Below are 25,000 nucleotides of genomic sequence, written 5' to 3' on the forward strand. Positions count from 1 at the left end.
GCTTTTTTTATATTTCTGAAGTGTTACGTTTAGCATAGAGAAGCTTTGGAGTGGCAGAGTAAGCTAAAACATCAAACACATGAATTTAAGCAGAAAGAGAACAAACACTCAGATTGGGTGAATGCAAATAATTTTGTGTTGATGATGATGATGATGACTGCTCCCTAAGCACTCAGTGTTTAAAACACCCTTGATCTGAGCTCGACAATCAGTGATCAATGAAGAACAGACGTAACTCCTGGAAGACCTTCTCACATGCACTGGTATCAACATTAATGGTTCACTGTCTTGGACCATCTTTGTTACACTACATTTATAAATGTAGCACACAGTAATGATGCCTTATAGAAAGGCTGTCTCATTCCGCTGTCTCATTCCGCTGTCTCATTCTACAACGTTGTGATGTTGCGAGACAAACTGTTGGACTGATCCTGGTCACTCTGCGTTTCCTTCATGTACTCACGCATTTGCCTCCCTTTAATCTTCCTCCATTCAGGCTCCGAAAAAGCAATTAGCGGGATTTGGTCCCGCTTGCCTTGCAGTGCTCTGTCGGTGCCAGCTCTGTGCCAGCCCCATGCCCAACACCCAGGTCTGCTCAGTTCCTGGGCCTCTGCCTGGTTTGCTTTGATTTCACGCAGCACAGTCTTCTGAACAGCGGAGTCAGAGGACGTCAGAATCAGCTGGTTTTGAGGGTTAGCTGCTGGCCTTTTCTCCATTTGTAACTAAACTCTGTAAAGATTTCATACATATGGTGGTCCAATAGCCATTACGCATGGACATATCTGAGCGGGAGATGAATTCTGACAGATAATAGGTCTTGTTTAGAACCTTACATGATAGTCCTGTCTGTGAAAAAAAAGAAGGTGGGGTTGGAGACGTTGAGAAAGTTATGCATAGTTCAGTTCAAGGCCGTGACGCACAGAATGAAAAGAGAAATGTAGAGAAGGAACAGGAGAGGAGCACTATGCGGATTAAAAGTGACAGCCAATTTACCTGCCCAATCGAGAACACACCCGTTAGTACTCTCTGCCCGCCTGGAGCGGAATCCCATTTAAAACTATGCATATCCTAGCCTTAACCCCCAGGTAAAGTAAACAAAGGCTTTTTTTCCAGGTTAAAGAAAGGGCACACATCTTTCCTGATCAGATCCCGAGGACGAAGGGATAATTTGGTGACAGTCGTTTTATCTTTTGAAGTGGAAAACCGAAAGCCCTACGTTTTGCAAAGCTCGGGGTTGATCTTGCAGATTTTTCTTTTGCAGTTTTTAAATTCAGCTCACTTTGAGAAGGGAGTGCAATACAGCAGCAACATCTCTGTGTTTTCACTTGTGTGTGTGTGTGTGTGTGTGTGTGCACGTGTGCACATAAAGCCACACTGTCTTATGCTCAGACAACACCTCATCGTCTCCACTTTAGAAGTTTATTTAGTACTTTAGTACACTCTGCTCTGTACCTTCCACACAGGGCAACCCCCACCACACACACTCCTGCACCTTGTGGTGGAGTCAGAGGGCAGCAAATCAACCCAGGTCTCAAACCCAGGTCCCACACATACACATACATGTCAAGAGAGCTCTGTTTAGACAAACTCCAGAGAGGCTGTGGGGCCTAGACTACAGTGTTTATATGTTTATAGAATAATAGCATTCTTCTCTCTGTCTGACAAAAAGGGTATCAAACTTGCTCTCTCTCTCTTTCAGTCTTTCTCCAGCTTCTGACTGTCTGTGGACTGCTTTCTTCAGTAAATGCCGACAAGTGCATAATAACTCGAAACTCTGTACTAATGAATAAAGCCTTGGACAATAATGGAGCTTTAAAAAATCTGGGTCATCTTGCTGTTTCATCTAGGTCATCCTTTTTTTGCTAGGATGTTTCAGTTCTTTTGGTGTTGAGGATGTTTCAGTTCTTTTGGTGTTGCCAAAGCACACTGAAGGCATCTGTAATTGAAATGCACAGGCTCAGTAACATTAAAATACTTCCATCCATATTGGAATGTTGAATACATCTTGCCTACATTTTTAGGCAGTGTGCGTTCCATTTAATGGAATGATAAACAAACAATTTAATTAAAATTGGGGTAACACAATGACCTAAAATATGAATAGACCCTAAACACAACCTTCAGCAGTGCAGACAGGATTAACTAAGAGAGCCTGAACTGTAACGTGCCTCACTGGACGGTTTCATCTTGAACTCATCAGGTCATGAAATATGGCACAACACTGATATCTTGATGAATGCCACTGGGAAGGGCAGTGTGCGGAGTAGTTCGTCTGAATATGAATTTGGGACTAATACGACCCTCGCTGTCGAGTTCTCCAGGATCAAGGCTCTATTTCTTATTTCAGGGGACCATTTTTACTTGGGTTTGTTGCAAGTGCTTGCCCCTGCCCTCCAGGGAATCCTGCTCTGCCGGGCATTCGTGACACCAGGGTCACGGTCTTCCCGGGGGGAAAAGGACAAAGCTTGACGTGGCGGGAACGTGAAAAACCCAGTTAGGTGAAGAGAGAGAGGAGAGGCAGATGGTGCAGATGAAAGAGGAAAGTTTGTAAGCTCTTTGGAGGTGTGTTGATTTCTACATGAGTGGCTCCTAAAATCAGTCATTATGATTTTATAATCAAACTCTAAAAAAATGCGAAATATTTCCGTATATTTACGGAACAAATGGGTTTAGCAGTCCTTGTCTCTGATGGAAAAATTAGGTGAGGGTAATGAGCTCTTGAAAGGGGGCTAATTGGAGGCAGGTGTGTGAATCATCTCAGATGTGGGTTCACAGCTGCACATACACCAGCCACTGTGTTACAAACAACTGCTTGGTACCTGCACTCACTACTCAGTTTATTTGGTATACCCATCTTATAAAAATGGATTATTACAGACAATTATACCCCAGTTACTTGCATGCCCAGTTCATCCACCACTTTTCTCCCCTTGCTCCTGACCACAGGACACACCCAGTATTGATGTTGGCATGGTAATTGTACGGCTGTGGAGCCGATACTGCTGGGGCTTTCACCCACGCGAGCGGCCCTGCTGGAACGAGAGTGCTCTGCCAGATTGAAAGCCCATGGCAGCCCTGTGGTTGGAAGCTGAGCAAAGCTGAACGCTGAGGGCAGCAGTTGCGGGTCCTGCATGCTACTAGATGGGCTATAGACTCCTTGCACCCACAGGGTCTCTCTAATAAAGTGAGTGATGTGTCGAGACACTTTCTTTCGGAGGCACTGCGCTTTCCTGCGCTGTCCTGTCCTGACAGGTGGAGTCTTGCGCTGTACCCCAAGAGGAAGTTATATAACATATTTACCACCTTCCTCGCACCGGCAGCAAGAGCTGCTCTGCATTGTGGAAATAGTTTTGCTTCACTCTTCTGGTGCCTTTTTTTTGCGTAAGATGGGTCTCTCGCTCTCTCTTTTTTTTTTAACAGACCTACTTTCCTCTTCCTCGTCCTGGCTGTTAGTGTTTCTGGGTCTGTAGTCTATAGGGGGTATTGAGTACACCACCAAGCATGTACGGCCTGCTCCTGATCTGTGCCCCCCCACCCCCTGGATCTTCTGGGTCAGCAAACAGGAGCAGCTACAGAATGTGGGATCGAAAGCACCTCGACTTGTCTCATGCCTGCGTTACATAAAACCACCTTCTGTTCTCTGTGCTGCCTGTCGTATGGTCTGGATTTAAAGACCACCACCCCTGCCCGCCCGATTACTAAACTGCTGTATCTGTGCTGCATGTCGTCGGTCTTTACATTTCGTACCCAGCAGCGGGACTTACTCCGTGGCTTCTGCCGTTTTGGAGCAGAGAGGCTTATTCGCAGAGCGCCCGGACCGTTGGAGCCTTCAGACAAAGAAACCTGTTCTCATAAATGGATTTCCTGGTACTGTGGTCTTCTGGGCACATCCACATCCATTGGGCTGTCTCACCCATCATCTCCCACTTGTTTTCACCCTCTGTGTTGCCTCCAGATTGTCAAGATGTATCAGACATTCCAAACTCTAATTGATGAACATGAACCTCTAAAGAGCATAAGAAAAACCTTATTGAGTCTTACTGTAAGAGTATGGCAGTGTGGTAGGTATACCTGCATGAACAGGTTTTAGTTTTCTGTGAGCATAAAGTCCTGAATTGGTTTTATCAGATTTGCCTTTTTCATTGCTTGGTCGGATTAACATTTGCATATGTGCTATCAGTATGTGATCTGTGTCGAAATGGCTCTGTCGACAGGTGTCTATTGAACCCAGTCTCAACCTTTTATTTTTAAAACCTCTTTCTCTTCGGCTTGCGTAAACCTCAGGAAAAGAAGAGATCAAGCATCGTTTGGGTGTATGATCTGTGAAATTCGATTTTCACGGTGTCTGTTCTGCTTTGGTAGGGACTTGCTCTCCATTCCTAAGTGAACAGGCTGACCACCAGAACAACGTGCGCCAACAGTGACTAGCATCCCTCCTGCCTTCCTGATCCATCTCCAGTTCCACTGCTCCATCTGCATGGCACGGGATTGGTCAAACCCCAGCAGCCGGAAAGCAGCCGGACTCACGGGATGTCTGCGTTGGGCTGTTGGAAGAGATGGGGTGGAGGTCAGATCTGCAGTGTCCAAGCGAAGAAATAATAAGTCTGTACTATGCTTCTGAGAAAAGGAGCTCAAAGGGTTATGAATTATTCAGGCTTGTCAACATGTTTCTCTTTTGCATGCTCTCTCACTCTCTAATTTGTACCCTAGCTCTCTCTTGCACATGTGTACACGCTCTCTCTCCCTCTCTCTCACTCTCTTTCTCCCTCTCTCTTTCTGTTCTGTCACTGAGTCCATGGCTGATATTGCAGCATGAGAGTTGATTGGGTAGGGTTGCAGTCGATGGATGATGGATGATGACTGGATAAAGTGACATGTTGTTCCCGTTGTTTGTGTCCACAGAGGGACTGTAAAAGTCTCAAACTCTCTCACTTTCTCTCTCTCTCTCTCTCTCTCTCTCTCTCTCTCTCTCTCTCTCTCTCTCTCTCTCTCTCTCTCTCACTGTCACAGTGTGAATCATTGCCTGTATCTCCACTACTCTGTCAGTGGGCAGCCTCTCCTGTATGTTATAGAATCTGTGTCCTTTATATGAACATCTATTCACACAGTGGGGCATGGCATACCATTACGTGACGGTGGTTCTTTTGATTGGTCCATGCTGGCACACGACGTGATCCTGGCTCCTGTTGTATTTTTAGCCCATGCTGTATGCTTTTGTTCCTAAGTGGTCTGTGAGTGCTGTTAAATCAAGCCGTGAATGATGGTGTTCTACATTACCACAGCAAGGACACTTTAAACATCAAGCATCTCCATGTTCGCAGCTGAGTTCTGCCTCACTAATGTGACACTTTGTAAACATTCTGATCTGTTCTCTCAGAGCAGGTATTCTGATCACGTTACCCACTGATATTTACCTAAGGAATGTAATATTTCCTAAAGGAATCTGGTATTTATTTATGGATATCACTATTCAGGTTGTGTGTGTGTATGCATGTGTATGTGTGTGTGTATGTGTGTGTGCGTGCATTTTTCTGATGCCTCATTTACATTTTATGACCTGTCCTGTATAGTCCTTCACACATCTATCCTAAAGCCTGTGGTGATTTGTAAGAATAAGTTCAAATCATATTTCAGACTGAAGTTGAAGAGCACATTGACAGCAGTGCACATTATGGCACAGTGCACACAATCATGGCAAACTGTGAATGGAATTTTTTTTAAAGGAAATAAGGTGATGGCAGATGAAAGTTATGTTGCATCAGTACAAAGCATTTTTTGAAAGTGCGTAACATTGTGTTTTTGGAGTTCTTCTGCTGTGTCAGCACACAGTGGTGTTGACAGTCTGCTCTGCTCAGACTCCCGTGAATTAATGTCTGGCTCAGGATCAAACGGCCCTGGGGTTTTGTTCGTGCGTGTCTCACCCTGTATAAGCGATCCCAGTGAACGCTGCTGGCACTGTTCTTAACTGAGTCAGTGTGAGTCATACAGAGTGGAGTCTTAACAAGAGACTCTGGAATGTTCTAGCGAGTCTTTTGTGCTTGTGCTATTGATATAGCTCTGACTCATAGGCCACTTTTGTTCAGTTCTCTCTCCCTCGCTCTCCCTCAGTGGCTCGCAGGCACTGTAGACTTGAGTGATCCGATCTTTAAAAGACATGAGTGTCAGACAATGATAGGCTTCCTCAGGGGAGATGTCTGTCATTCCACCTTATCCTCCACCCTCCCAGACTCTACGAAGCTATCGCAGTAAATGAGAAGTAGCTGCCTATGAGTGATTTGACATAAAGTTGCTCAGAGAACTGGAGGGTGGGATTGTCAGAGCATTACCCCAGGAGTCCTGCGCAGGGGCAGGTTGGGAATCTAACGTGCACATCGGCCTTTGACTGTGACTTCACCCGTCCTTGTAATTCCAAGTCGAATGGAGGAAGTTACTGGGCTGTGCTCTGATGCACTAAAGTCTGAGCTGAATGCCGTATTAACATTAATTGAAAATTAAACTGTGATGAAGGCCAGTCATTTTTTAAATCTGGCTGAATTTTGCCTTTGTGAGTATTGATGGGTTAACTGAATGTGCAGACTAAGTGCCATGATTGATGACATCTGCATAAACAGTGAGACGTTAACTCAGGAACATGGAACGGAATGATGAGGCTTCAATAATTGCCTCTTTTAAAATGTTCCCTTCCTCCCTCCTTCTGCGAGACTGTCCTCCACTCACCCCTTCCTCGCTTCCTCTGCTGCAGGTGCTAAAGGGCTGCAAGAAGCTCTCCATGTCTGTCTGCTCGATGGGCCGGATCCCCGGGGGCTACGTGACCAATCACGTGTACACGTGGGTGGATCCTCAGGGCCGCAGCGTGTCCCCGCCCATGGATGTGCCGGAGCACATCGGAGCAGGCGGCCGACACTCGGACACCCAGCGATGCGGACTCGGCCACGGGCACAAGTCTCAGCAGTGTGCAGAGAGGAGGGTGAGTGGGCCGTGGACTGCTGCTCCCACTAATGGTAAAACGCATCATTACAAGCTAATGGAATGATCACATATGCGAATTCATTCAGAAAGAACTTCATACTAGGCAACTGAACTTACAGCAGATACAATTAAACACGTAGCGTCTAATGGCTAAAATGACAGCTGTACAATACTAATCTGATTAGCTATTTTCTGATCGTAACACAATTGTTATATAGATTCTCTAAATAGATGCTTATATAAATACTCAATATAGATTCATTTTAATGGTTAACTAGTGATATCCTTACAGAGCATGTGCCTGCATGTGCCATTACCCTCCTGTGAGAATAAAGTCTGTGGCCGGGTGTCATGGAGACTAGTGAACAGCCTATAACCACCTTCGTCAGCTCTCCTGTTCAGCTGTGTTCAGATGGTTCCTACGCAGACTCACACCAGAACTGCTCACTGGATCTCACTCTGAATTCCCCTGACAAATACCTCTTAATATTACTCATTTCATAGGCCACTACTCTTAAGATTTTCATTGAAAAGCAACTTTATTCATTCTGTGTCCAAAATAGGATGGATTCCCCTTCTGAGTCTTGATTCCTCTCAGTGTTTCTGTCTCTAGCACTGAGGGAGTGTTTCCTTGCAACTGTTGCTTTTGGCTTGCTCATTAGGGGCCTAGAACCAGATTCTCTAAGACAACACCTGACCCAGATTCTCTGTGACAAATCCTTTTGTAAAAAGCGCAATACAAATAACATTTGAACCGAATGTAAGCAGTAAGATTTTTGCCCTTCTCCCACTAGGCCAACCCAACACAGATGCTAGCGTATATCTGCTTGAACAGCCAGCAGGAGAATGCAGTTACAAAAAATAAAAGGTCTCACCCAGACATTCTGTACAAGAAGGACTTTTTCCCCTAAGTCTTGAGATGATTCAAGACAGTCTTAATTAAAATTGGCAGCAACGTACTCAGTTCAAACAAGCTGCTTGAAGGAGCCGTTTGAATAAGCTAAGCAGAGAGGAGTTTTCACAACGTGTATGATCGGCTCGTGTCCGCAGGGAGGTGGCAGACAGGGGTGCAGTTCAGTCAGGGTTTCATTAGATTGCAACCCTGTCAGTCCAGCACCCAGATTTATTTCTCGCCTGACCCAACCAGAAATGTAACCGTTCATCATCCAGGTGCCACTCATCAGTCTCCAAATGTTTACCCTTTGGGTTTTTCGAATCCTGTTCAATGGTGACCTTTCTGTGTGTGTGTGTGTTTCACCAGGTCAACCTCTCCTTGGATGATGGCCGTTCACTGGGTCTGATGATCCGTGGGGGAGCAGAGTATTCCCTGGGCATATACATCACCGGAGTGGACCGGGACTCGGCTGCTGAATATGGAGGTTTGAAGGTAAAGCCCCAGACTCAAGCCCAGTGCCCTAGTCTACGCTCAAGATCTATGCTTAATGCCCTCAAACTGTCATTAATTCACTCATTTAAAGCTGTCGCGTGTGTGTTACTGAGTAGGGAGGTGACCTTGGGCCTGATGCGCCAAGACTGACCCAGTCCCGGACCTTTTGTTGCTTTGTTTTGCGACACGGCTGTGTCAGCAGCTGATTCCATTCTGGCTCTGCACCTTCCCCTACTGCAGCTCTTCCCATCTGATCCCTAATTGTTTTTGTGTTCATGATCTCCATTCTGGCTCTGAAATAAGTAATGCTGACATCGACTGTCTCTTGTTATTGTATCTGTTTAGCATCCCCACTCCCCCCGGCCCCCCACGTCTCGTTGGTTTTGGGCCGAAAGAGACGGACTCTTGGCAGATGGTGCTGGCAGGACCTGGGCGCATAGCCTCTCATTCAGTGAGCTCTGTTAAACTCCCTGTGTTGTTGTAATGCATGCTGGAGCCTCGGCCACAGGGGGAAATGAGAAAACCAAAGCGATATTTGGAGAGAGAGCCAGGGCGAGGCACTGGCCACCAAGGCAGGCTTCTCAGAGCTAGTGCAGGACACAGGGAGAGAGAGCACTCAAAGGAATTCCTTTGTTCCTGGAACGCTCTCCAAATGCTCTTTTTAGGTCATGGGAGCGTTATTTTTAAATTGTGGCCAGTATTCAGTTTCCTCATTTTTTTTTTTTTCCTGGTTATGAAATCATTATAGAAAATATTTTAAGGAATCCTACAAACATTCCAAAAATATTGAGTGACTAATTTTCTTGCGTTTTTTTTAAAAATTATTTTTTATTTTTATCAGAACATTCTACAAAATGTATTTATAATATTAAAGATGAACTGTTCTTGTGATCAGGCTTAATAATGTTCATCAAATATTTTTTGAGTTCTCAAAACATTCCACAAAATGTTTTCAGAACGTTACTTGAACGTTTTCTTCTAACTTCGTGAGAACGTTCACATAATGCTAGGTGAGATTCTGGGAGTGCTCCCTGTTACCCAGGTTGGGCAGATCTGCAGAATGGAACGAACAGCTTATTAGCGGTAAAACAGTGTAGAGACAAAAACAAAGCCCAGATTCTGTCTCTTTCTCTTCCCCAGACTCTGGTAAATGGTGTTTCAGGGCCAGGAGATACCTCCTATAGTGGAAGAAAACAACTAAATATGTAAAAAAGAATTCATCTGATGAGTCTGGAAAGAGGTATCCGTATTCACTGTGCCTGTGTGTGGCAAATGAAAACATACGAATTAAAGGATTTATAGTCACACGTGACTGTTGAAATCAGCTCCCGGTTGTTTGGGTTCGCTTGTTTGTCTCGTTGGTGACGATTAGGATGCAGCGCACAAAGCTCGGGTTGATGCTCAAAAACCTGGTGTTTGTACAAACTCAGGAACACTGGGCTATGTCTTAAAGTAGCGGTTCAAGCAGCAAGGTTGGGAGTAAATGTTCACCTGCCACTTACTGACTGAATTCCAGACAGTACTGCACTAATCCTGGCCTGCAACGGTCACTCTGTGCTTAATTATGTACCCCTCTGTTTACTCCTTTACTCCTTATGCTGAGCCACAGCTGTTTCACTGTTGCTGCAGAAATACACACACACACCATGCGGGTTAGCACACACACACACACACACACACACACACACACACACACACACACAAAAATGCACATAGTCATGCACACTGTACTATGTATAATGCAGTGTATACATTCTAATGCAGCACATGTGTTAATTGGGTCATAAATAAGAAGTGTTCAATATCAAGTTCAAAAACTGCAAGTCCTGGCATGATTCTACATCACCAGTTAATTTCACTAATTAATTCTACCTGTTGTGTTAAACCATGTAACAAATCCAAACTTGGGGGGAGGACTTTTACTTTGCGAACCTGAATGATTCACTATTAATTAGGGCTTTCCTGCAAGGCTCGCTCTGAAGAACTATAAATCTTTCTCTCTTTCAGCCAAAAGAGGGTCGGCGTTTAGTAAAGTGTCGGTACCGTTGACGTGCTGCTGTACAGCGAAGCGGCAGTGAGAGGAGAAAGACTCGCCTGGCTCCGTGGTGGGCTCCTGGGCTCAGCTGCTCAGGGGGCTGCATAACTGCTGAGACGTCTCCCTGAGGGAGAGCGAACCTCACGCTTCAGTAACACGCCCCACCCGTGCCCCCGATCTACCCTCCGCAGAGTGGCATGCTTGAGAACTCCTGCCTTTTCCAAAGCAAAAAGCGCTAAGCATCAACTGTAATACTTTTGCAAAAGGCGCCTCCACATTACTTACACGCACGTGCGCGTGCACACGCACAGCTTCAGCTCTTTAATGAAGACCTATGTGCAAGCCCCTGGCTGACGAACACAGCGGTGATGGATGTCCCAGTGGCGGTTCCATCTGTGGGGGTCCACAGTGGGTCTCGTTATTGCTGGTCCTCGTTAATGCCGAGCCTTGTTAATGCCAAGCTCTGCCACTGGCCATCCAGGTTCACAAAGAGCAGTAACTGACACTGGCCAGGCACATTTAGCTGTCACTCGCTGCCAACGGGTGTCACTGTCGTCCGGGCAGATCTGTGGGGCCGAGGCTGAGGTGAGATCGTGTGTGTGTGTGTGTGTGTGTCAGTGTGTGAGTTTGTGTGTGTGTGTATACATTTACGACCACTCTGCCTCAGGCAGAGAGCTGACTGGCTGGCTGGCTGGCTGCTCTGCTGGGCCACAGGCATCCTTGTGGTGGTTTTCACCCACACTTCCTTATACCACCACACTGTCCTGCCTTACTCAAGGCAGCCACGACCTTCCTTGGATCAGGCTGGTGCCCTTACGGTGGAGAGAGGGTCCTCAAGGGGTCTTGATATGAGAGAGAGAGGGAGAGAGAGAGCGAGTGATTGATAGATGAAAGTGCATAGTGGAAGTAACAAGGAGATTATGCTATGAAGGAAAACTGTGTTTAAGGGGAGCCACGTGAGAGATGGCTGGCTTATAGATATGATGAAAGGGTGGAGAGGTAAAAGATGAAAGAAACTCTTCCTTTACAAGATGATGATTGATCAGTGACGTTCTGGGAGCATTAAATCAGGCAATTGCAATCTCTTTTTGTGTTTCTCTTTCTTTCGCTGTCTCTCTCTGTCTCTCTCTGCCAATTCTGCTGCATCAAGTACATTATCACAGGGATGGTGTAAAAAAAAAACCAAACAAAACATCAATATCTAACTCTCTCCCTTCCTCACCCTGTAGGGAGGAGAACGGAGACAGAAGTGAGAGAGTTTGGACGCCCCACCTGTAGAAAAAAAAATCACAACACCTCTCTGCCTCTTTGTTCCTCCTGCTGTTTGCTCTTCTCCACAGCATCCTGCCCTGTCAGAAAAACTGAAAAGCTCAGCTAATTTGTCAGTCGTTTGTCAGGTTCAATTTAAAAAGAAAAGAAAAGAAAAGGAATGGGCCTTGGTTTGGGGCAGGTACCCCTGCCTTTCTCTCTGAACTGGGGAGAAATCGGCCCGTTCAAATGTGCCAAAGAGCCGTCGTTGTGGGGAAAAACGATTGCAGGTCAGAACAAAAGCGTGTTGTCAGGCAGTGTTTTCTGAACTGGCTCCAGCTCAGACATGCTCTTATGTCAGAACTTTGTTTCAGTTTTGTTTTTTTTTTAGGCCAAACTGTCGATGGCAGAACTGAAAACCAAGTCCCATCTGAAGTGCTTGTGGAGCGGTCAAGCCATCCAGGGTTTTGTCAGTGCAATAATACGGCAGCGTTCATGCCATCGATCGCTACAGAGAGGTCTGCATGAACGCTGGTCGTTACATTGATTTTCAGCACATCGCTTGAGTTCTGCTGTTTTAGCCGCTTGCGTGTCATTATGGTTGGGCTCTTTTGTCTGTGGACGGTGACTGGATAATCCAGTGAAAATGCAGTATCAGCTCTCTCTCTCTCTCTCTCTCTCTCTCTCTCTCTCTCTCTCTCTCTCTCTCTCTCTCTCTCTCTCTCTCTCTCATCCCTCTCACAGATGCTCTTGGCCTCTCTCTGTCTTGCGCTCTCCTTTGAGAAGAGGGCACACTAGCTGTGTTCTGAATATGGTTGTATATGTCAGAGATGGAGTTCATCACATACCATGTTAGATTACTTACACACATCACGTTCCCTGATACTGGACAGGGTATTTATTTAATGCCCATGTGAATAAAGAACTGTAATTTCTTGAATTGTAATTAGGATAAAAGTCTCTCACTCTGTTTATGCAAATCAATAACATCTCCACATAATGCTCACCTTAAATTTTACTGGGACTATGAACTATAGTTTATTGATTATGAGAAAACAATCCCCACTTTACCCCTCTTCTCTCTCTCTCTCTCTCTCTCTCTCTCTCTCTGTGTGTCTTGCTGTATCTCTCTCTCTCTCTCTCTCTCTCTCTCGCTCTCTCTGTCTCTCTCTCTCTGTGTGTCTCTTGCTGTATCTCTCTATCTCTCTCTATCTCTCTCTCTCTCTGTCTCTCTCTCTCTCCTCTCTCTCTCTGTGTCTCTCGCTGTATCTCTGGAGGTTGGGGATCAGATTCTGGAGGTGAATGGGCAGAGCTTCCGCAGCATCCCGCATGACGAGGCCGTGCAGATCCTGAAGTCTTCGTGCCACATGCACATGGCCGTACGGGATGTGGGCCGTCTCCCTCACGCCCGCACCATGGTGGATGAGACCAAGTGGATCCCCAGTCCCTGCATTGCCGAGAGCTCTGCTGGTGCCTCCGCCCAGAGGTGTGCCCACTCCCCCAGCTCCTCCCCCAGCTCCTCCCCCAGCTCCTCCCCCAGGAGATCGATCCTCCTCCAACCCCATTCTGCTCCTCCCCTGTCACTGTGTTCCTTTGAGCTTGCTCCTTCCTCGCTCTCTCCACCTGTGTCTTTTAGCGCTCTCACTGTTCTGTATTCCTTTAACATCCTCATGACCTCACGTCGACACACGTGACCCAGTGCAGGAGGAAGGCTGCGATGCCGTGTGCTCGCTTCACTCTGCTGCACTCGATTTTGTTTTGAATTAAACTGCGACTGCTGCCTTCTGATAACTGTACAGTTTCCTTTGCTATCAGTCACGGGCTTGGAGTGAGAATTTCAAAAAACAAATTAACCCTCACTACGTTTAATTATGCTTTACCCACTGGAGCCTAATGTAACGATTTATATGGACATCAATGAACAATATTGCCTAAATATATTTAAAATATATCCCCTAAATTGTGCAGACTTTTGACGATGTGTTGTCCCCAATTTTGTCCAGCGGTTCCAGCCCTGCTCTGTGTGGCACTGAAAGAAGTGCTCAGAATAGCTGCTCACCGCTTTGGAAGCTGACTTTAGACAGTGTATTGTCAGATGACTCACTGCAGGGATGGTGGGTGGGTGGATGTGTGTGTGTGTGAGTGAGAGAGAGAGAGAGAGTTTGTGCCAAGGCTACAGAATGTGGGTTGACAGCACTCTGAACTCTCTCAGAAGGGATATCTCTCTCTCTCTCTCTCTCTCTCGCTCTCTATCCCTGTCTCTCACTCACTGCCATTCTACCCTAATGGATCCAGGCTGATTGTGAACCCTGGAATGTGCTCATTTCTAAATTGCTCCCCTGGACATCTAGCAAGGTGGCTTTTAGTTCCGCACTTCAGTACACTCGTCGTACGCTCCTCCCTGAAGCAGGGACAGATGGTCTTAATGCTTGACGTGTGATTGCTGTACTGCTTTATTCTGAGAGACATTAACAGATGAGGGTAGGTTCACCATATTCATTACAGTCCTATTCTCCAGTACTCATGGCTCTTCTTCCTTTCTTGCTTCTTACAGTCTGTCAGCTGATGGAGTCGGAAGCTCCGGAAAGGTAAGATGCAAACTCAGTACAAACGACTCTGCTGACATTACTTCAGAAAGCCTAAGAGTAATGCCACATTCTCCAATATGTCAAATTGGCTGTGTGCAGTGTCCCTTATTCATAAAACCATAGCTTCCTGGTTCTTTACTAGATGAACTATTGATTTAACAGTGAGTGGATATGAGGGTCAAGGTTCCGGAAGAAAGTGCTCAAATGAGGAAATGTACCAACAGCCCCAGTTTACTGAGCTCATTTTCCTTTTCAATCTAGATCCTTTTCAATCTAGATCCTCTAGATCCAATAATCAGCTGTATAAACCTTTTATGGGCAAACTGACTGAACACTGCTATCTAAAGCAAATATGCTGTTTACACTCATTGTGTGTGTGTGTTTTCGTAATGCATGTACAGTCGTGTCCAAAAGTTGAGAATGACAAATTTTGGTTTTCACAAAGGTTACTGCCTCCATTTTTTTAGATCCTTTTGTCAGATGCTTATATGGTATAGTGAAGTACAATTATAAACATTTCATAAGTTTAACTTTTCATTGACAAATACATCCATCACCGCTGGGGCATCCATCACCGCTGGCAGTTTACGCCAAGACTTAATATTTACAGTGTTGACCCTTCTTTTTTAAGACTTCTGCATTTCACCTTGGCATGCTGGTTATCAGTTTCTGGGCAAATTCTTGACTGATGGCAGCACATTCTTGCCTAATCAGTGCTTGGGGTTGATCAGTTTCTGTGTTTGTCCACCCTCTTTTTGAGGAGTGACCACAGGTTCTCAATGGTATTGAGATCTGAGTTGGATTATGGCCATGGACTCAAAATTTCAGTGTTTTGTTCACCAAGCCACTTGGTTAACACTTTTGTATTGTGACATGGTGCTCTGTAATGCTGGAAAAAGCATTGTTCACCACCAAATTGGTCCTGGATGGTTGGGAGAAGTTGCTCTTGGAGGATGTTTTGATTCCTTACTCCTTAGATTCCTTATTCATGGCAGTGTTCTTAGGCAACATTTTGAGCAAACCCATACATGAATGGGGTTGTTTCTCATCCCTTGGATTTTTGGCATCCCACACTTTTGGCATGACAGGACTCACGGTAGTGCTCACCTTTTCTTCTCTGGACAATCATTTGTCCGGATGTCCCAAACAGTCTGAAGGGGGCTTCATCAGAGAAAATAACTTTACCCCAGTCCTCTGCAGTCCAATCCCCGTACTTCCTGCGGAATGTCAGTCTGTCCTTGACGTTTTTCTCGGAGAGAAGTGGCTCCTTTGCTTCCCTTCTTGACACCAAACCGTCCTCCAAAAGCCTTCGCCTCACTGTGCGTGCAGACGCATTCATACCTACCTTCTACCATTCTTGAGCGAGCTCTGCACTGGTGGTGACCTGATCCCGTAGCTGCATCCTCTTTAGAAGACGGTCCTGGTGCTTGCTTGACATTCTTGGGTGCCCTGCAGCCTTCTTCACTGCAACTGAACCTCTCTCCTTGAAGTTCTTGATGATTCGATAAATGGTTGATTTAGGTGTTATCTTACAAGAAGCAATGTCCTTTTGATGCAATACGATGATGACTGCACATGTTTCCTTGGAGCTAACCGTGGTTAAGAGAAGAAAACTTCATGCACCACCACCCTTTTAAAGCAACCAGGCTGCTCTTCTAATCAGCATGACACTTTCTCCCGAGCTAACTAGAAGATCACTGGAATGTTTTTAGCAGTCCATTTTGTGGCAGGGCTGAAATGCAGTGGCTAGAATCATAATTTTTATGATTAAGTTCATTTTCATGGCAAAGAATGACTTTGCAATTAATTGCAATTCATCTCATCACTCTTCACAATCTAGAGTTAATGCAAATTGCCACCATAAAAACCGAAGCAGCAAACTTTGTGAAAGCCAAAATTTGTGCTAGTCTTAAAGTTTTTGGCCACGAATGTATCTGTGAGTATGTCTCAAAATGTTCACATAACCCATGTTGCCCCATGTTAGGCTTGTGTTAAAAGCCTGTGTTTGGCTGAACATCTGTGCTCCCTGAAACTGTGTGAAAACCGTATTTAGCTTCATTGTCAGGCCTGTACCTTAGCAATTGGCTGTTAGCTTGTAGGGGGCCTGTCTCCCAGGTGACCAGTCAGGAGGAGGGCCTTGGACCTACTGAACAATTTAGGCCTGGTGCTGATTCCCAGAGTTAGCACTGTTGTATTGCTTAACTCTTTCTTTCTTTCTGTTGTATATTAGCTTCTCTCCTTTCTCTTGCCCCTGTTTACATCTCATGTTCAGAGTTGCACTCACTAGTGTATGAAATTACAGAATGAGATACATTTATTTCCAGTGGTTAGAACTGTTTGAACACAATGCACTGTACACTACTGCAGTTTCGTTTTATAGTGCTGGAAGCCATAACAGTACCTTTAATTTATATAGCGCCTTTCACAGACTCAAAGTCACGTTACAATAACAATAAAGATGGAGAGAAAAAAAAAGACATTAATTAACACATCCAACACATTAATTAACCAATACGAATAGGAAGAGAAGTTATGAGAAAATGTTGAGAAAAGAGGTGTGTTTTAAGTTGTGATTTGAAAGAGGAAAGTGAAAAGCAGAGACAAAGGGATTGAGGTAAAGTGTTCTATCATTTTAGACCATGACACTAAAGGAGCTGCCTCCTACAGAGACCAGTCTAAACTTGGGGATGGAGAGGAGATCTGCATCAGAGCACCGACGTGTACGGGCAGGGCAGGGCAGGAGGAGTGTAGGAGTTCAGCCAGGTAGGGAGGTGGCAGAGCTTTGAGTGTAAGGAGGAGGATTTTAAACCGAATGCGTTCAGGGAATGCATACAGGGATCAGTGTAGCTGATGTAGACTAGGGGTGATGTGGGCTGATTTCCTAACATAGAATTCTGTGAAGACTACACTGGGCAGTCTCCTGAAATTCAGCGAAATGGATGCTAAAAAGCTTGGAAAGGATGGTGTATTTCTGACACAGCTCATTACAGTCATACAGCGCTAGTCTGTCTGCCATGTTACGTGGTGTTATAGAAGGCTAATGTATGAAGTATCTTAAAGGGGCCCATCATGTAAAGCTGAACATCCCTCACTTTGTTGATACACAGAATTAAAATAAAGAAGTTTCAAAACACGCAGTTCACTTCCTCATCTCACAGAGTCCATATATGGTAACTAAGCTGCAAAAACAGCCTGTTTTGAAATCACTGTTTCTCTGATGTCATGGGAACAAACTTATTTACATAGCTCCACCTATTCAGACTACAGCAGTTTGGCCCTGCCCACCTACATTGCAGTTCTCAGGTCTGTTTCATCTCTGAGTACTTTTGAATGAGGCACATTACAGGGCAGTCAATCAGAACAGAAGTCATTGATCTTATAGCTGTCTTAAAGGCACAGTCACAGAAACAGCCTGTTTAATTCTAAGGGGTTAAATAGAAGTTGCAAAATGGGCATATAAAGTTAATTATGAACAAAGAGCCACACAAATGTTGTAAGTGGACATTAAGGAAAGTGATAAAATAGAAGAAAAATGTAGGATATGGGCTCTGAAGTGATTTCGGTAACATTTTACTGAAGGGCACAGTTTCGAAAGCAAACTTGCATAAGCCCTTCATGTCAACCGACTTAAAGCTACAATTTATAGAAATAATGTAAAAAGAATAAATAATCACTTTCATAAATATTGTTTGCTACTTTTTCGACTGTCACTGCTGTGTGGATAATGTCTTGAAAACTAAACACCTGGAATAAGAAGAGAAAGCACAAGAAAACATTACTATATTAAGCACACAGTACAAAAATTACCTTCTACTTTAGGTTACACAGAAAGCTGAAGGACTAACAGCTTAGTAATTGATGCTATCTAGCTAACAGGAATAATGGTCGGCTTAGTTAGTTAGTTAAAGAATTGTTGCTTTTTTCAGCGAACATCACATTTTTGTTCATGGTAAACTTGAAGGTTGATTGATCACAATTATCACCGACTATAACATTCAAGTTGAACAGGAGTAATGATTTCCATATCTTATGTTGTGCCAGCATATCTTTCTTCATTCCTCGAGCATTTCTAACTTTTTAACAGTGAGGGTAAAAACTGTCAATGTCAAAAACAAAAATATCTGTTACACAGCAGTATTTCATGTAATTGTTAGGACAGTACAGGAGATATTCCAGAGTATGTTTTTGAAGTCCTCACTTTTATTAAATTTTACCAACAGCTATGTCACACCATCACTGTGACACACCAAACAATGCTGAGCTACAAAGTCAGTTATCATAACGTGCAATGGCACCCCACTAAGTGTTATAACACATCCTAATGTGAGCAAATATCTGTTTTACTTAATATAGTCGTTATAGCACCCTGACATCAAAGTTGACAAAAGAAGCATATACTTGTTGGAATAAGCATTTAAATATAAATGTTTGTGTATGTTTCAGTCAGTTGTTATGAAGGGCACAGCAAGTTTTGCTGTTAAACGAACTGTCATGTCCATGGCTGGAATAAGAACTAGCATTGGCTTTATCCCAAACTCTGGCTCTAAACATGACAAGAAATGAAAGCCACTACTGAGGAACAGCACTTTATAATGCAGAGGGGGGTTCAGTCACTGCTACTGAAGGTAAAGATTATGTTAATCCTGTAATTGGTAAAAATGTATTCTTGAGGCAGAGTGATTAATGTGAAGTAGAGAAATAAGCACAAGAACATGAAGCAGCTTTAGCGCTGCGGAATGGATGCAACCCTTTGGACAGCCGGAGAGAGCGATGACGGCGATATCAGCCGGAGAGAGTAATGAAGGAGATATCAGCTGGAGACAGCGATGACGGAGATATCAGCCGGAGAGAGTAATGAAGGAGATATCAGCTGGAGACGGTGATGACGGAGATATCAGCCAGAGAGAGTAATAAAGGAGATATCAGCCGGAGACAGTGATGACGGAGATATCAGCTGGAGGCGGTGATGACGGAGATATCAGCTGGAGGCAGTGATGTAACTCCTTACCTCTATCTTTATTTTCTCTCTCTCTCTGTCTCACTTACACACACACACACTCCCGCACTCACACACACACACCACACACACACACACACACACACACGCACGCCCACACGGCCTACTTTAATTTTTTTTTATTGCAGGCAAATCAAATTGGTCATGTGTCCTGCACAGTTTGCAGTGTGCTGTCGAAGAAAATCCAGATTAAAAGCTTTTTAAACTGAACTGACAGTTCCAAAACGACCTGCCCCTGGTGCCCATCAGCTGGACAACTTGGCACTTCTGGACTGCCGACATGGTATTGTGACTTAACGTTGGTCCTAACAATTACAGCCTTGAAAGGTTTGGGTTTATGAGATTAAAGCAGAGTTGTCATATGAGGGGTAAAATAGACTCCGTGATCTACATATGGTTCACGTAGAGGTAATCTGTTAAACGAAATGAGCAAGCATCATGGCCCCTGTGTAATGTAGTGTCATGTTAATATTATGCCCTCAGCTGTAGGAGAGTAGCCACTGCAGAGGTGGAATGATGAGGCAGCATATCCCGAAGGCTAAAGACTCAACTAAAGCGAAGGTGGGTGGGGGTGAGGGAGAAGGAGCTAGAAGGAGGTTAATTCTGCTCTGTGGTGTAAAGGCATTTGGCCAGAAAGATTCTCTCTCCCTCTCTGGCTGCCAGACCATGGTTTGTGTGAAGCAGAAGTGAAGTAACCTTGAGGAGTTGGGCCCGTGCAGAGCTCCATAAATTCCGCCTACTGACGCAGTGCCCACAGACCCCACCCCACCCCCCAGTGCTCTGGCCACTGGGATGAGTGGCCATCCTGCCTGCCTAGCCTGAGTCTGGGCCCTGACAGGCTTTTTTTTTAGGGTGGATTGAAAGTGAGCAGTCTGTCATCAAACGCCACCACCCAGCAAGGCCAGGGATCAAAGTAAGAGCAGGGGTTTTCGCTGACCAGGTGCATTTTTGATGATGGATCAGGTTGAACTCAAAACAGCAGCAGGCATTCTGCTCATGCTGATTTTGGACTCTGAGGTTCAGAAAAGTGCAGGCACAGACTCTGTGCCTGTACTCTCTAGTGGTCATGAATGAATTTCTCCTTGAATGAAAGCCATTTTAAGCATTAGTAAACAAACCCATACTTGGTTATTTATGCCGCTGTGCCATAAAGTCTCCAGTTGCAGAAATTTCCCTTATTTTTGTAGTCCATATGTGAAAGACTGTGTTTTGGAAACTGTTTAGTCTTGTTATGACAGTGGAGACTTTGGCATGAGCTTGCTGTGGTTAATATAACTGAACAGATGGGCTCACGTGTAATGCAGGGTTTATTTTAACCAAGGTCAAACAAACGGATATGATCAGCCACTAATACTGTTGCTGTAGTGTCTGGGATTATAGATCTTAGACAATCAGCACTGCTTATCTGAACTGGGCACAATACAGAGAGGAGGTGATGTGCACATGTTTGTAGGATGAGCCTGTATAGCTTTGCGGGTGCGGGTGTATATCTGTGTGTGTGTGTGTGTGTGTGTGTGTGTGTCTTTAAGAGATTACTGCTGTAGCCCGAGTCACTATGATTAAGGGTCATTATTGATTAAGGTTGGCACAGTGTGTGGTCTACTGCCCTGAGGTATAACATACTTCAGCTAACTCTAATTAACGTCAAGTCGAACCTTTTACAAAACAATGTGCATTGTTAGTTTTGTTATATGGTTATATAGTTATGTTATATGGTTATATAGTGTTACCAACAACTAATATTAATTTAGTCAGAATGATCTTCTTTGGAATAATGCTTATTGAGTTTTATGTACATGTCCTTGTTAGAAGAACAAGTTAATCTGCTAAAGTTAATATTACAAAATGTAATACCACATAACATTTTTGAACTCAATTTAATATTTCTGGCTTGCTCCTGAATATGGCAAAACATCTCTACTGCTCTTTGTAGACCCCTAGTGTGAACAGAGGCAGCCCATGTAGTCACTACAAAGTTGAGGTGGCACTTGGACATGGTGACTGTGAAAGTCAGATGCTGTGTACAAATTCTTGGAAGTTATCTAATTTATATGATATTAGATTATATTATTATATTATACAGATAATGAAATATCCTCCCTGACTAGTAAATCCCTCCAACTCAGTCTATCTCTTCTCATTCTCTCTTGCTGCTGTAACCTTGAGCAGCATATAAAACGTCCACCCCCCAGGTTTGTATAAAAGCTGCTTTATATCTTTCTTTTAGATGTGTGAATGGCTGCAATGAAAAATGTCTCTGACATATGTTATAGCAACATTGAATTTATACTTTGTACAGCACTCAGGAGAAAACGCTCAGGTAGGTCTGCAGACACAGCACATCTGTTGCTGGACAACAAGACACATGGCCGGCTGTAAGCTAAACTTTAGCCTGGATCCCAGAGGACCAGTTCCAATGTAACGTCTGGATCCAGTGCTGTTTAAACAGGGAAAAGCCCTTTAGTTTCTGGAACAAGGAGGAGGAATCTTCACCACTCATTCCTGAAACCATATGTCTGACTGACAACACTGCTTTTATTTCCAAAAGCCTGTAATTGTTCATTCATTTATGTTGCCTTAAAGGAGATGTAAATACATCCCTGATTGTACTGCTATGTGGAAACTGGGGCTATTGTGTAATATTTTGAAATAACTTTGAGTGACTTTATGAAGGAAACTGCAGTGCAGTGAAATGCACCTTGTTGCTTGGAGAATCATGGGTGCTTTAATGTAGCTTGCTGTGTGACACGGTTTTCAGCTATGAGTACTTTTCTCTTCTTTCTTACTAAAAATAGGTTAAATTGCTCTCTATTGCATTTTATAATAGCAGTGACACTAGAAGAGAGATGTAGAGCGGGAGAGCGAGAAAGAGCTCTTTCACTCCACCCCCCCACCGACAGCCTGCAGCTGATTTTAATGTTCTTCTTAAGGAGAATGTCAAAAAGGAGAATGCAAGAGATTTTTGGAGCAAAAGAGCGAGGCTGGGTAGATAGGTGAATGAGTTAAAGTGACTCACAGAGCCTGTGTTATTTATTCAGCCCTTCCATACCCTCGAGCCTGTGGTTCTTAATATTAGCCGCGGATGATTGGGAGCTCTGGCCGAGTTCCTGCTACACCAAACTGTTTGCCATGCATTACTGTAGCCCTATGCTGTAGCCACACACTGACGCGTTACTGTAGTCCTATACTGTAGCTCTATACTATAGCCACACACTAGCCCATTACTGTAATCCTATACTGTAGCCACATACTGGCCCATTACTGTAATCCTATACTGTAGCCACACACTGGCCCATTACTGTAGTCCTATACTGTAGCCCTATACTATAGCCACACACAAGCCCATTATTGTAGTTCTATGCTGTAGCCACATACTGGCCCATTACTGTAGCCCCATACTGTAGACACACACTGGCACATTATTATATCCCTATACTGTAACTACACACTGGCTGTTAGTATAGTCTACACAATCTTTGGCCTAAACACCATTCTTATGTTCACCACATACTACTAAACAAGGAATGAGTGGTTCAAACCAACCTCTAATGGTAATAATATGCTTTCTTTGAGCATTATTTCAGGATTAGACTTGGATTGGACCTGTCTAAATTCTTGGCTAAGCTAGATAAGCGAGACAAAATATATTTGAATTCCTCTCTTTTCTCGTCTGTAGCCGGTGTGTTGCAAGGGCATGGTGGCCCCAGCTATAACTGTTGCGATGACCCAGACAATAACCCCAGTGATGACCCCAGTGATGGCCCAGGGCCAGGCACGGGTGCGGAGCTCTCTGGAGGAGCAGGCCTACCTGCTGCTGACAGAGACAGAAAGGCAGACCATGAGCTACTACCTGCAGGAGTACCAGCGTGGTCACATCGGCGTGGAGCCCCTGGCCATGGCCTTGTTCGAGCTCTTCAACACACATGCCAAGGTCAGATCCCCATCTGTAGAGGGCACTGGGGCTTGGGCTCCAACCCAGTATTACCAGTAAGGTTTCATAAAACATAAACCAGACACTGTGGCAGGACCAGCTCTGAGACCGGCTAGCAGAGAGAAGGGCAGGACATGCCGTTCTACTACATTTTAGTGACTGCAATTCTGTTAGTATCAACTGGTATTACTTGCAAGTGCCTAATGCAATTATTTAGAGACTTCTGGTCCCCAAAAGTCTGTACTAGACGCTGTGAGCCCTGAATGGGGATGTACGTTTAATTCTAGACTGGCACTCTGGTTCCCTTGTACCACAGAACTAAACTTTTAATTACTGTTCTGTAATTGATATATCTATGATGAATCCCCACTGACAACGAAAGCTTGTACAAGAATATCATTGTGTAGAAAACCAAAAGGGTTAGAATTGTTTGTACTTTATCCATCAGAAATGATATTCAGTCCTTTTTAAGCTGAGATAAATGTGTATCTGTTTGAATCCCATGGGTGTGATGTGTGTCTTTCATGTGGATTCTCCAGCTCACCCTCCTGGCTGAGGTGCGTGCTCTCATTGCCACCCAGGATCTGGAACGCTTTGATGGGCAGGTAATGCTCCACGAGATGGAGGCGTGGAGGGCCCGGCATGAAGATCTGGGCCCGCCTCAGCACCCCGATGCCATCTGTGCCTCTCACCCTGAGATCCATGACCCAGTTCTCTGCCAGATGACTGCTACAGCTATGGCCTATGCTAAGGTAAGAGTGTGTGTGTGTGTGTGTGTGTGTGTGTGTGTGTGTGTGTGTGTGTGTGTGTGTGTGTGTGTGTGTGTGCGCGTGTGCGTGTATGCACATTTGTGTGTATCTACATCTCTGCATGTGTACTCAATCAGTCAGCATATGGCCAATCAGTCATTTCTGTTTTTCAGCCATGTCCTAATTTTTGGGAGTTTTGGGTTAGCGTGTGTGTGTGTGTGTGTGTGTGTGTGTGTGTGTGTGTGTGTGTGTGTGTGTATTTGAGTGTGTATTTCTGTTACTATGTATAAAATAATCCACTAGCTATTTTGCCCTTTTACCTGATTGGATCATCTGATAGTGTCCTATATGTTTAAAGCTCCAGGGTTTGATTCTGCAGCTGTGCGATACCCCCAGGTCAACAAACACCAAGGAAACCTCAGTTGTTCCTTCAGTTAGATATGCATCACTAAAGGACCCAGCTAATATGAGCCACTTTAACAAAGGCATGGGCTTGTTCTCTGCTATTGTTTGGCCTATTCACCCCTTGTATTAGCTTTATTGCTATGCTGCGCTTGTGGAGGTTCTATTTCACAGTGGGTCCTGATTAATGCTCAGCCTGTTTTGTTTATACGTTGATCATTGTGTCACATCCTCCAGCTCAGTAACTGCCTGAGCTGACGCCAGTCATAATCGCGGGTTGTAAAATCTCACCTGATATACAGCATAATTGGAGCTTCATTGATAGCTTCTTAGTCCTGCTTTGCCTGATGGTTTCGGAAGCGGAAAGGCGTCTGGGACTCTAGCGGAGAGCCTTCGGGGCTGTGTGGGGTTGTTCCTGTTAGGCAAGGGTCGTCCAGGGCTGGACCTGTGTGAGCGGGGAGTGATGGTGGGGTCTACGGTTTGTGCGTTTGTAGAACGAGAGCAGGATGGATGGAAGCGTGGAGGCAGGACCTGCGGGGGAGCGGCTCCCGCTGCCAGATATAACACTGGTGAGTACTGCAGCATGTGGAGAGAGAGAGAGAGAGGGAGAGAGAGAGGGACATGGAGAGAGAGGGAGAGAGGGACACAGACAGAGGGAGAGAGAGAGAGGGAGA

At 44.7% G+C, this 25,000-nt stretch overlaps 1 protein-coding gene across 2 annotated transcripts in view; it reads left to right on the plus strand.

The window, feature by feature from the left end:
• whrnb (whirlin b) overlaps positions 1-25,000 on the plus strand; it is a 47,418-nt gene that overhangs the window by 12,493 nt on the left and 9,925 nt on the right. Inside the window, exons 2-8 of one of the 2 annotated variants that reach the window (XM_035530288.1) lie at positions 6,743-6,967; positions 8,231-8,356; positions 12,917-13,125; positions 14,194-14,227; positions 22,921-23,175; positions 23,715-23,927; positions 24,821-24,895. In XM_035530288.1, the coding sequence (XP_035386181.1) occupies positions 6,743-6,967; positions 8,231-8,356; positions 12,917-13,125; positions 14,194-14,227; positions 22,921-23,175; positions 23,715-23,927; positions 24,821-24,895 (1,137 nt within the window). The remainder of the gene's footprint in view (positions 1-6,742; positions 6,968-8,230; positions 8,357-12,916; positions 13,126-14,193; positions 14,228-22,920; positions 23,176-23,714; positions 23,928-24,820; positions 24,896-25,000) is intronic. The other variant, XM_035530289.1, reaches the window with a different exon arrangement.

Source organism: Electrophorus electricus, chromosome 9 (genome assembly GCF_013358815.1).
Source record: "Electrophorus electricus isolate fEleEle1 chromosome 9, fEleEle1.pri, whole genome shotgun sequence".
Lineage (NCBI taxonomy): Eukaryota > Metazoa > Chordata > Actinopteri > Gymnotiformes > Gymnotidae > Electrophorus > Electrophorus electricus.